General features: G+C 41.2%; 1 protein-coding gene across 1 annotated transcript in view; it reads right to left on the reverse strand.

Moving 5' to 3' along the window:
• Positions 1–13,123, reverse strand: part of stxbp6 (syntaxin binding protein 6 (amisyn)) — a 52,356-nt gene that overhangs the window by 36,968 nt on the left and 2,265 nt on the right. The window contains exon 2 of the mRNA XM_054614633.1: positions 5,848–6,067. Coding sequence (XP_054470608.1) covers positions 5,848–6,001 — 154 coding nt within the window. The 5' untranslated portion in view covers positions 6,002–6,067. The remainder of the gene's footprint in view (positions 1–5,847; positions 6,068–13,123) is intronic.

Below are 13,123 nucleotides of genomic sequence, written 5' to 3' on the forward strand. Positions count from 1 at the left end.
TGTTCCAAAGCTTCCAACTGATTCTCAAACCAGCTCTAATATTTTCATTTCGCAAACTGCCCTTCACTTGTCTTACCCTTTACCTTCTGTCTCTCCTCTCCTAGCCCAAGCTCAGGTCCCTCAAGCATTGAGACCCTCATCTTGGCCAGGAGGAGCTTGGAGGTGAGGAGTTGAGGCTGACGTGATAAGAGGGTGCAAGAGTGAGGGCTGAAGACAGTTCATGTTTTAAAGAGTAGTCTAGCACAGAAAAATGAGCTGAGCTGCTGCTGCTGCTGAAAGAGCCTCATTAGTCTAGATAAAGACTGTCATAGCACACGGATAAAAAGAGGTTTTGGTATGGACGGCAAGCACACACGGATGCATGCACGTACGCACACACATACCTTAACAGGGAATGTGGTATTAACGTCATGCTGATGTATCTGGCCCTGTGTGAGTGGGCCGTATGTCTCTGCTCTCAGTAAATACTGGGAGGCCAGCATCAGTCTCTGCTGCTACGCTGGCGCTGTGAGAAGGCAACATTCTTCACAACAGAGCACAGACCACACGCACACCCACGCATGACTATACTTCGTTAACTAACATTTGTACAGACTCCCTGCAATCTCTGAGAAAGTGTTGTCGGTAAGATGCAATGTGGAAGTAAGACTAGGAAGTAGGAAATGCTGAAAAGAACATGGCCTGACACTACCTGCACATCTGGTAGGAGGATTTTATCCTGTAACTGTAGTTTTTTGGGCAGGTTACGTGCCAGGCAAGCTGTTTCTCTGTTTTATTTCCCAAAATGTCAGCCAAAAAAAAAAAAAGTAATTTAGTCAGCCTAGGTAAAATCTGTTGGATGACATTCTGGAGTTCTGTATTGAAAGTAATTCTTGAAGTTGTCCATATAATTTGAGGGGATTTCAACTGAGAAACATTTATGTATTATCTAATCTTGAATTCATACCTTCTGCATATCTCTAAACAACATGCAATCAGTTTTATAGTGCAGTGTTAACTTCTTCCAGATCCTTATGTATATGTATCCATGGTAAATCATTTTCTGTTTCCATCTGGATTTATAAGAATAACCTTGGCAAACACACCACAACCTACTGTGTACGTACATGAATACAAAAATACAGAATAATGTGTTCTTGGACTGAGTAACCAAGGTCATAACTGATCTTACTTTATAAGAAGCTTAGATATACCAGAGAGCTACACGATCTGCTCGCCCATCCATCTTACCATGTAATCAATAGCTACGTGGCCGCTGATAATAAATGAAGTGAAGTGGAATTCACAAACCGGTGTTGTAACTGTGGAGTCTATATTCTACATGGCCTTGGAGAATAGACTGACACAAGGCTCTGTTACTGAATGTGTTTCTTTGACAGACAGTAAGAGACTTTGTCCCACCAACAAAGACGTATGATAGATGGGAGGGATTGCTGTTTGTGATACAGATGTTAGAAATCACTTACTGAAGCTTTTCCAATCGAAATAATCCCTGTGCATCTTATGATGAGGTACATCCTTTCTACTTCATGTTGTTCAACCTTCAACTGATAAAAACATTTAGAAACAAACAACACAAAGATAAAAAAAAAACACACTACATCAAACCCCAGAAACACACTAACAAAAACAACAGCAGGAGTTCCAAGCATATGACATACATAAGACACAGCCTACGCATGAATAGAAACATGTAAACCAACCCACAAAATAACATGCCTGCATAAACGCACTGTGCATGAATACGTGGATAGAACATTGATGCCCACATACTTCCCTCAGAAATTCACGTATTAACACAGAGCTTTTACAATGCAGCCACTTTGCAAGTATCCTAGTTACGATTGAGTGTCCACGTTACGTGTACCACATAAACAACATATCCTGGATTCAGAAACCTGGATGGAGACACAACTGCACACAAATTATCACAAACCTGGATATGGTTTCATATATACACATTATATATCCTGATGAGATCAAAACTAAGACATGGCTTAAAACTGGGATACTAGTGCCCATGTCAACACACCCAATGTAGCCAAACACACTAGCCATGTGTAAATGACAGATAACTTGGACGAGGATTACATCGATTTAACAAAGATAGGCAGCGGAAATCAAAAGCATGGCATCCCCTAAAATGATGTTCAACCTTCAACTGATAAAAACCAACAGATGGCTCTTCGTTTCCCTCACTGAAGCCCCCAAAGCCGGCAACCTGCAGCAGTTCCGAATACAAGCATAACCAGATGTAATCAACAAGGGCAAAAAGAGTTGTTGAAAATTATGAGGATTGCTTGAAGTGAAGAGAATGTGACGGTAAAGGAATAAAATATGTTTTCCTTTCAGAGCAGTAAAAACTAAATGAAAACCACGTAGACTAAAAGGCTACTCCAGTGAACTTTCAGTGTCTTATCTAGCTCAACTGGCCTCACATCTCTCCTGCCAAACATTCTGTGGGCGGTCCAGTGTTTCAGCCCTGAGGTCCAGCCATAAAGGCACCGCATGAAGCCCAGTGATCAAAGAGAACGCTCACTAACCAACATGGTCCATGGTGAGCTTCTGGCTTTGCTCCAGCACACTCCCATGTCTTCAAGACCCCTGATGTTGTTGTGAAAGCGCTAACATACGTTTCTACGTGTAGTTGAGCAACTCTGTGTGACGGCATCATGTGTATAAGATCAAAGACATAGATTTCTCATCACAGCACAGGCTAGGAGAATGTCATGTTAACAGAGGTGAAATGAAGCCAGAGCAAGTTTAGTTTTTTTACACAAGTCAGATTGGATAGAGTTCATTGGATACAACAAAAAATACAATAAATGATATGTAAACCATTTAGATGCTTTAGGCTGTGTGACCAATGAGCAGTTGTTGCATTTAAGCTCTAGTCTGCTTTGGGTTCACACTGGCTTATGACAAACAAGTCCCAATTCACTTCCAGTAACTGTTTTTGAAGGACTGTGCTACTGTGCTTGATGGAGTCTAGCCTGCAGATCACTCAAACACCAAGAACCTTAATAAATGAGACTCCTTTTTCCAGACTCAGTCTGCACAGCTGTTACCTGCCTTCAATGGGCTCATGCATTAAAATATAAACATGCTGCATCATGCGCAAAGCAAGTGAAGACCATCTGATCAGATTCTACAATGTGCATGGTTTGTTACACAGAGTCACATGTGTTCAGCCAATTAAAGGACTCAGGGACTCACCCACACTTCTAAGACTGAGTGCTGTGGTTACAAGGGCATGCCTTTGAAAGCAGTGATTTATTCCTAACAGAAACACATGGAAGTCATTTTCTGTATTTCCGGTACACGTCATACGAGTTGAAAGTATCTTTTTTTTTTCTTGTATTCTTATGGCTATAGAAAATTATCCTGGAGTTACAGCAGCATGGTGTTCCATCCTGGCACCCTTATTGATAGTGAAATGCCTGTGGCGGTCTCTTCAGTACAGATCCTCATGTGTGGGCTTCCTTTAATGAATGACCACAGATTACATAACTATGCCACTGTATGGCCCCCTCATCCCTCAGCTATCTGCTACTGTAGCCATGAGACTGTAAGCGGCCCCCCTTCCCCCAGCTGTTTGTACACGCACAGTGCCTTCACATAGTTTACGCACATGCTTTGTATCTCCAGTACGCTGGGAGGGAAAGCCTTGTTTCACACTCATGGTTGGCTATACAGAACATGCACAGGAACACACACACACACACACACACACACACACACACACACACACACACACACACACACACACACACACACACACACACACACACACACACACACACACACACACACACACACACACACACACACACACACACCAGAACAATGCTTGGCCGGCTAAAGTGCCACATGACTAAGTGAACTACACAACAGTGCTTGCCTTCACTACTCTGCTCCCACATGTGGAACACAACAGCAGCTTAGTCAGGAGACTGTTACCATAGAGCTGACAGAAAACAACTTTAAATAGGCTAACAAATGCAGCACATGTTGTTTTCAATTTGTTGTAGAAATATTATGCAACATCCATTCAGCATGTAATTCAAAAGGAAAATAAGGAGGCAAAATGGTCCTCCTTTAAAAATGAAGAACTATAAATCAACAAAGTTTTTGTAGCAGAAGGATGAAAAGTCTGATGTCTCTGCTCATAGTAAGCAAATATGGCAGTGAATGAATTATGGAAGTTAACTTTTCTCCATCCTCAGCCTGGACTCCCACTTACATCCCCCATAGACCCAAACATAAAACTTACCTATTCAGCTGGGTTACATAAAAAGTACCAGTGGGTAAGAATTCAACAGCCCGCAGTCCCTTTAGTCACACAGTCCCACATTAGGCCTCTCCATCCTTTCAGCAAGGTTGGAGTCACTGACTGTAGAAAAACTTATCGTGCTCCAACCAGAAGAAGCAGAGATCTGAGGTATAAATCCTTCACTGATCACTTAAGGCAGTTTAAATTGGCTACCCTTCAACGCTTCACAGAGGATTTAAGACTGACCCTGGCTCAGACTCTTTACTCTCTCCAGGTTATCCTGACATACACACTTAAACTGCCCTGCATGTCCACAGCTCTGCAGTGTTAAAGAATGAGCAGACCCACTGACACAAGTTATGGGTGTAATTACCAAATAAAGAATGGGCAATCCCTAGATAAATACATTGTTTGCATTATTTGTTATATTTGTATGCCTTGAGTTATACAAGATGAATGAATCAATTTTGTATGATTTTATTGCTGTTAAAGAAAAGTGAAGAGTAGACCGATGCCAGGAAATGAGAGAGATGGGGAGTAACAAAATTACAAATAGACTAAATAATTAGTCTAATCACATTTGGGATTCAGACCAACAGCTTTCCACTCAAGATCAATCTCAAAGTCTATCCATATAATGTAATGTATTCTCTTATAATAATTCATTTTTAAAAAATCAAGGAGGATAGAAGATCAGATAATTCATGTATTTCAATTATGCCATGCAGCCTAAGTAGTATAGGATATCGGGTGACTAATAGATTTTAAAGCAGCAACGCTCAAATTGGACACAAAGGTGAAAGCTGCTGGGGGATGTGATGAGACAAGTGAATATCAAGCAACACTCATTTCCACATCAAGGGAGAAATGACTCATCATAAACCCCTCAGAAAAACAGTGTCCTCTTTCAGAAAACCTGTGGTTAATTGTGACTTGCGCTTGACACAAATGGCTTTTATGTGTTTGAGCCCGAGAGTGTAAACAAAGAAGGCAAGTCATGAGTATCTACCAGAAGACAACCTTGAATATGAATCTGCACAGAGAGCTTGTACAGTACTTTGTGCTGTACTGATATACTCCTCCTAGTCACAATTTAACAACTTTGAACCTTTAAGTGATACAAATCTGCTGCTGCTGCTGCCAAAGCACAGTTTACGCACATTAAATTGTAGGATTAAGAAAAGCCATTGATCTTCATAAGCAGTTCTGCTGGCACTGAAATGAATATGCTCTAGTCATTCTCATCCTCATGAATAATATGCATGGCTAATTCAATTAACAAGCAATATCTCAGCTAACATTTAAATAAGGACAAAAAAAACAAAATAATTAAAACCTCAATTTCTGGTGAAACAATTATTCACTCTCAGCGTAAATCTAATCTAAAAAGGATTGACCTAAAGCCCAGCAGTTAATTCATTTAGGGTGTCATTCCTTTGGCAAAGGAAATGTTAACATGCTCATCAGTTTAAACATTAGTGGGAGAATTGAGGGAGATGAGCTGAAAAAAGCCATTGAAACACAAACAAAGAGCAAAGTGAAGCAGAGAGAAGAGATTTAATTTGTCCTCTGACCTGAGACACAGATGAAGGTCATGTAGTCTCCCTGCCCACCGGTGGCCAGGAAGGGGATCTTCTTCTTGGTCCTCCGCTTCACCTGCACAGCAGCAAGCATCTTCTCATCATGGGGTACGAATACCTCCTTGTTGATGGCTAACTTGGCACTCATCTTTGAAGTAGGCAGGAGTCAACAGCTGGCGAACAGTATAAGTGGAGAGGACAGGATCCACTCTTCCTGAAGAGGGGGAAGAGAACAGCAAACTTAATTAGTAAAAATTATAGACCAGGCTAAACACTCACAGGATGGTACACAAAAGTCTGACTTTCTCACTTTTAGAAAAACACATAGCTTCTCATTTGCCTCTCTGTTCATTTGAGATATGCAACTATTTTGCCCCCGTCAAATAGTGCCTCTGAAAAACTGTTGATGGTGTGATCTGTAATTATCTACAATATCAAGGACACTTATTCTGGAAAGAGATGTAGCGTTGATTTTTTGTTTTTTGAGACATAAGTCTCAAAGTGGGTGTCACAGCTTTTTTGCCAACTTTCCAATAAAACTTTTTTTTTAAATGCATTATAGTTCAGATGCCGTGTGTGCACTGTGTCACCTTTTAAGATATAATGTCATTATTTAGACTTGAAATACAGCTATGACTGAATTGACATTGATAGATCCGATCATATAAACCGTTTCTCCAAACTTCTTTGTATAATTTGTCTCTATCATTGTCACTGTGGTTGGCACAGCTGTTTCTGAGCAGTGAGACCAGGGATGTGACTGCCAGGGAGGATATCTAATAATCACCACCTCTTTTTTTACCTCTTTCCCCCTTTATTCAACTTCCGCTTTGAATTTGCATGATTAGGATAAGGCCCAAAGCCATGACTCCTTGCGACCCCCATTTACAGGTTGTATGTCTGTGTAGTGAGCAGTTAAAGTATTAAATAGTAGTTACACTAGGTACAGAACACTAAGGTGCAGAAGGGATTATGTAGCCTGATCGCCCCAGTATCAATAAAATACATTTAACGGTACCGTCTTACATGTGCTTCCTCAGAGACACACGTCAGTATTCTCAGGCTATGCCCGATGAAAGGATGGAGGTTGTAGGGAAGGAAGAGGGAGGTGTTTTATTTTGTGTGGTGTGTAAAATTTTCTAAATTATTAGCAAACTTGTAATTGAAAATAGAGCATCTTCTCTACAACTGAAATTATGTTTTGCTTTTTACAAAGAGGTGTACCAAAAAAATGTACCTTAGGGTTCGGTACTGGTTCAAATGTGAACAGTACCTAAACCTAAAAAAACAGAGGCCTTGCAGAATAGCATTGCATTTGTACTGTTGTCCACCGTTCTATGTGCTTTTGTGTGTACTGCTGACTGATGTGTACAGTGCTGTGGAAAGGATTCCTCTCTTGGCGGACAATAAAGTCTGGAGTACAAGTTAACAGTAAAGCAGAATATAGTTTTTTTTTTCTTGTTAAGATAACACAAAGAGCCTGAAGTGAGCGGGAGAAATCTTAAGCTTATGTCTTATGTGTGTTCACATACTCAGCCTGGGGGCCAATCTCTCCCCTCTTTCTCCAAAACTACACACACAACCAATCTCAATTCATACACTCTCCATTGCTCACAGTGTATAGCACGTTAAAGTAATGACAGAGGGACTTAAAGGGCTCCAAAAATGGAGAATTGTTACGTCTCTCCATGCTCAATCTCTTTAAATGCGTTGCCAATGTTCCTGTTGGAAGCACAGCCACGCGCAGTGATGAAATGACTTCAGCTCTCAGCTGCGAAGAGTACTGTTAAGTCTCACTGATACAGAACAGCAATCATGTTTCTATTATTACAAACCAGTGTCTGCTAAGAAATGCATTTCTTGGTGACTGGGAATATACCACGAGAGACAGAGCAGTGTATCTGACGGTGTCAGGGAAAACTGTCATCAGGAAGTGATTTAATTAAGTCCAAATGCTCTCATGAGGACCATGGAGCTTAATCATTTTCTCAGCCACACACACACAGACACATTCACTTGAGACACACACAAGTACTCACAGCCGCATACCGCACAGGCTACCCCGTTGAAACAATCTATCCCTCAGTCTCAACCAGTCGATTACTCTACTGTGAGGCAAAGCCAGCCAGACCGTAAAAATGCCTTCATCAAACTAGCTTGCTAATAAATAACAGACCACAGACACGTAGTTGTGTTCTAGCGGGGCAGCAAGCTTTTAAATGAGTGTTCAGCATCTGAGGAGAAGCGAGTGGAGTCAAAGTTTCATTCACTGGTCCTCATAAAAGCAGGACCTGCAGGGGTACAAGGTTTACGTGGACAGTAAAAAAAGTGTACAAGTCAAATTCTCCGCCCCCAAACTTAGAGGCTGAAAGGCTGCCATTGTTGACTGGTGGTCATTGTTGAAGTAGGATTACCTCAGGCCAGAAGGAACACTTCAACAGCAGTGGAACATAAAAGCTTTTGACACATTACCATGGCTACAATATTATGCAATCTAATCAATAGCGGTAGGAAGTACTTTCATGACGCTATTGTTGTTCAATTTTTGTTGTGTGCCAGCTTTATGGAGAGAACATTAGCAGCGGCTTCATAATGAATTGCAATACAGGCTACAATAATGTGTGGAATGTGTACGGAGGTCAACAAAAATAATTATTAAATCGTAATTTCTCTGACACAGTCATTAAAAAAAACCTACCATTACAAGTTTCACAAAAGGTGAAATGTATTTCAAAGCCAGTGTATTGCATTGCACTATTTTGTACAGGTGTTCATGTAACTTTCTACATCTCCTATAAAAAGACCCAGATAGACACATGAATGTCTCCATTGGTTCTACATTTACAAACTTCGTTTTTGCACCTGATTCTATTTTAGGCAGTGTATGGTCTGATTGAATATCTACTCTCTTTCTGTCCATCTCCCTTCCTCTCCGCTCTTTCAGCAATGCAAGACTTCACAGTAAACAAAAATCCAGGCCAAGATTTTGTGGAAAGTATTTAGAGAGGCTAATAAATATGCCTTTGGAATGTAAAGGATGCCCAACATCCCACCATTTAGTCCAGGAAAAAGACCTGAACCTTCCAATAAATATATAAGACCCATGCTCAATCACAAAACCCTCTGTCCAAAGCAGCAGGAGCTCTTTCAATCAAGGCCTTCCAAGCGAACCAAGCATCACGTAAAGAATGTGCTTTGAGCTGTGTGTGCATGTCGTACTTAACTCTGATAAAGACTGCAAAACCTGTTCTGTGCCAGTCCAAACTCAAAGTGCAGAAACAGTACAGCACGCAAAGGACTTGGACATCATGTCCTCTGAATAATCATATTCACGCATACACAGTCCTGTCGTTTCGTGAAGAGGTCTCCCTTGAGGATGAGACCCCTGTGTCTCTCAATCAGATTATCTGTCTGAATAAGGGTTAAAACATTTCTGAGGTAAGCTCAGAATGAAACCAGCATTTATTATTTACCAAGGACAGTATGTGTGTATCAGAGCTTTCAGCGCTTCAACACAATCTGAAAAAAGGAGAAACTGTTATTTTTTTCTGATTAGGATTTCCTTGTTGAGGGGCAAAATGCTTGCACGATCGTAAAATGTGTCATTATATCATACATCAACCAACCTCCAGATACGAATACTGTAAACATCTGTATTCATTCTAATTTAAATTTGCATCAACTGCCCTAAATGAACTCCTCCCTTCCACTTGGTATATATCTGTTAATATCCTCCTCCCTTCTCAGTTACTGGATGGGCACAATAAAGAAAACAAAACCAGAAAAATGAAGATTAAAAGCCACTCGTCTTGTTGCTCTCTGGAACAAATCAGCCCAGCGGAGTTCCTCTCTGTGGAAGCCCTAATCCTTAACAACTCTCCTTCTTCTCCCAGCTCCTCCAGCTAAGAATCAAGCCTGCCCACATCTCCCCGCAAGCTGTCACCAGGCAAAAGGGAGCGCATATCCCCCCTCAGGTGGCCCGCTGAAGCATGACGGGGAAGGCGGGATAAGGGGATGGGGGATGCGAGGAAGAAAACAAGCAGGAGGAAGAGGAGGAGGGAGACAGGAGCCCCAAGGCAGTGAAATGTAGCCAGCTACAATGCATAGCTTATGGTTTGACTTTTGAGCAGTCTAATGCAATGCTCACAACTCAGGGCTGAGTAGATGCACTGGAGGGAGCCGAGGAGCTGCTGCTGTGGCAGAGAAAACGACGTACACATATTTCACGGCTGCTTATCACCCCATTTCCGAGCAGAGCCCTTCTCAGAACACTTCATTAACTGTGGCTGTGTGTTGCCAAGCAGTCAAAAGGAGCAGCACTGTTTCCTTGCGTCGCCTCTTGCCCCGGTGTGTTAATGTGAAATCTGTTGAGTCAGGGCTCAGGGCTCTCCGGGGACCTCATTGGAGTGGGGTCTTTGAGTTAGCTGCACAGCCACTTCTTTAAGCATCAACACGGTCCTGCTCTCCAGCCTGTGCTTACGAGCCCGTCGGGATCTTAACACTGTTGCAGAAGCTGCAGAAGCAGAGGAAAGGGACAGGTGGATGCAACAGGTGTCATTACACTCAATCAGGGTGTGTCTATCATTTTCTTGGCGATGCATAAATTCTCAATGCCAAAGCTTCAGTTGGCACGTGCAAAAAAAATCCATCTAGTGAGGAACTACTAAGTAAATTTACTCTTCTGCTCAAAAAGCTAGCAGCTGGTATGAGAATTATTTAGACAGTGTGAGCCACAAGGAATGGATCACATAGATATGAACTACAGTATGGATGTGGACTTGTGAGCGAAGTCATACTGAAGGACAACTAAAACCTACAGTAATGATTTGCCTGTGTGTGAGCTTGTACTATCTCTGCAAGGACGAATGATTTTAATTACGACCACGAGACTGAGAACATATTTGGGTTGAGGTTAAGGTTAAGGTTAAGGTTAAGGTAAGGGCAAAGGTTAGGCATTCAAAAATGTATGTGAGTGCATGCATCAGAAAGAGTGATAAGCATGGGAAAGCCTTATCTTTACTTCTTAGAGAAGCTCATAAAAACATTTGTTGCTGCAGCCTCTTAAATCTTCTGCAACCTACAAACTGTAGCTTTTCTATCAAAGACACATTCATTGTTAACATAACTCACGAGGAAGGCAAAATGTTGCCACACCAGTGACTTGAGGGGAGAAGGTTTTAGTGTTGTCCCGAAAAGTGCAGGTTCACAGCGTTATGCTACACACTGTCAAAAGCTCATTTCGTTCGATTTTGGAATTTAGAATTGAAATCGCGATTCCCTTACTAGTACTCTGTGACAAAAACATGTACAGTGTATTTCTGGAGCACCCTGTGTAATATTTGAGAGGCAGGAGCAATGGTACACAAAAGTTCAGGAAACACATACTGCACTGGTGTGTCAACAAGCATTTTTCCCTCGGGCGTAATACAGCAACAAGCCAAGGAATTACATACTATCTACCAACCGCAGGGAACAAGAGGGAAAGCAACGTTTGAGATAAAACTAGCAGTTGGAGTGTAGACAAAACCTTGGCTGAATAAGTATGATATACAAAAGAACGGGTTTGGAACATAATGATATTTGGCAAGATTAACAACTCAGACTGATAAAATAATCCTCCTCCAGCAGAAAACACTCCTTTTAGTCACATTTGACTGACTTTCCAAGACAAAGTAGTTTATTTCATTCCACACAGCACAACGATGTCTGAACACTTTGCCTCATCTGCAGCTTCTCATGCACATCTGCCATGTTGTTTCATCTGTGTACAAGGCCAAGATTTTACAGGATAAAATCTTAATAGACCACATCTTTAGAGAGTGATGTCACACGCCAGCGTCACTTTGAATGAGCTGTATCCATCATCGCCACGTGAACAGATGGTGAATGTTACCTCATATAATAATCATTGAACGATTAAACCGTCTACCCTGCTGGTTTTCTGGTGTCAACACCAGTCAGTGGTGTATTGAAATCCAACCCTACGTAAGTGCAGCATCACGCTACTAATACCAGACAAAACCCAGTCTTGACATGTCCAAAAAAGAAATCAGTCACAAGTCATTTACACGTATCATGTTGGATGATAAGAGCCAATAACAGCAAGAATTATGTTCTACACATTCCAGTTCATGCTGAGGAAAAAAACTCTGTGGTATTTTACAGGAAATTAAAGTCCAAGAGAGCCCATCATCTTTGCAGTTCAACCATACTACTCCAAAACTGCACTAGGGGAATCCAGAAACTCTACTTTGAGGCTGAATTGTGAAACACTAAGTCATATTTTTTTATTATTTTTGTCAGAAATATCCTTGGACAAAGTGCACAACAGAACAGCAGCTCATGAATCAAAAAACAAGCACAAGGGTAGAACAGCTTATTTCAGCTGGATAAGACTTCAGGGCTGATTTGGCCCTCCAAGTTTTGAGATCCAAGTCTGAAATCCCTCAATCAGAACCAGCTCAATGTGCATGCCAGTCAGCAAAGCTCATTAACACACTTCTTCTTCTTCTTCTATCTCAGACTTTCAGAAATGTTAAAATAGGCTTAATTCAGTCAAATATGCCATGCTGTTTTAGTATGTAAAGACTGGGTTTGAAAATAAGTAAAGTACACAGAGCTGAAGGAGTGGAAAACTAAACAATATCATTATGGGTTATTTCTAACTCTCCAAACAGAAATGAAAAGCAGAGCTGCAACTCAACCATGTTCTCCAATTTCAGCAACTAGCGCAGTGTTATACTTGTTGACACGAAGGTTCTGAGCTGCTCTCTCCTCACGTCATTTTTCCTTATTTAGTTTTGAAGACAGCAGAACATCTGGATTCCTGGCAACCAAATTCTTGAAGAGTCTTCTTGTGTTGCAAATCCTACAGTTTTCTGTGTGCATGACAACGTTGGCGAGACAAGAAAACTACAGGAAAGAAGTTTGTCTAATTAAAAGCTCTAAAGAGATTCTAGGTTATGCAGAGCTGAAAGGCGTGTGCTCAAAAACCCACATTAGCAGTCATAGCTGGCTATTCTGAGAGATGCTACTACTGTAAGTGTAAGCACTTTATTCTCCAGGGAGCATGACTACAGTTTGTTCCAAACGCTCTCAGAGAGGGGAGCCTTCAAACAGGACAAAATCAAACATTTCTGGATTTAAATCCTTCTCATAATTTCAATCACATTTTCTTCCCAAAATGTGAGGCAAACAATGTGGTACAAAAGGTAAACGTACAGAATAGATACTGCACATCCTGCTGATGTCTATTTCATGTTCTAAAAAA

Source organism: Anoplopoma fimbria, chromosome 15 (assembly GCF_027596085.1).
Source record: "Anoplopoma fimbria isolate UVic2021 breed Golden Eagle Sablefish chromosome 15, Afim_UVic_2022, whole genome shotgun sequence".
In the NCBI taxonomy this organism is placed as follows: domain Eukaryota; kingdom Metazoa; phylum Chordata; class Actinopteri; order Perciformes; family Anoplopomatidae; genus Anoplopoma; species Anoplopoma fimbria.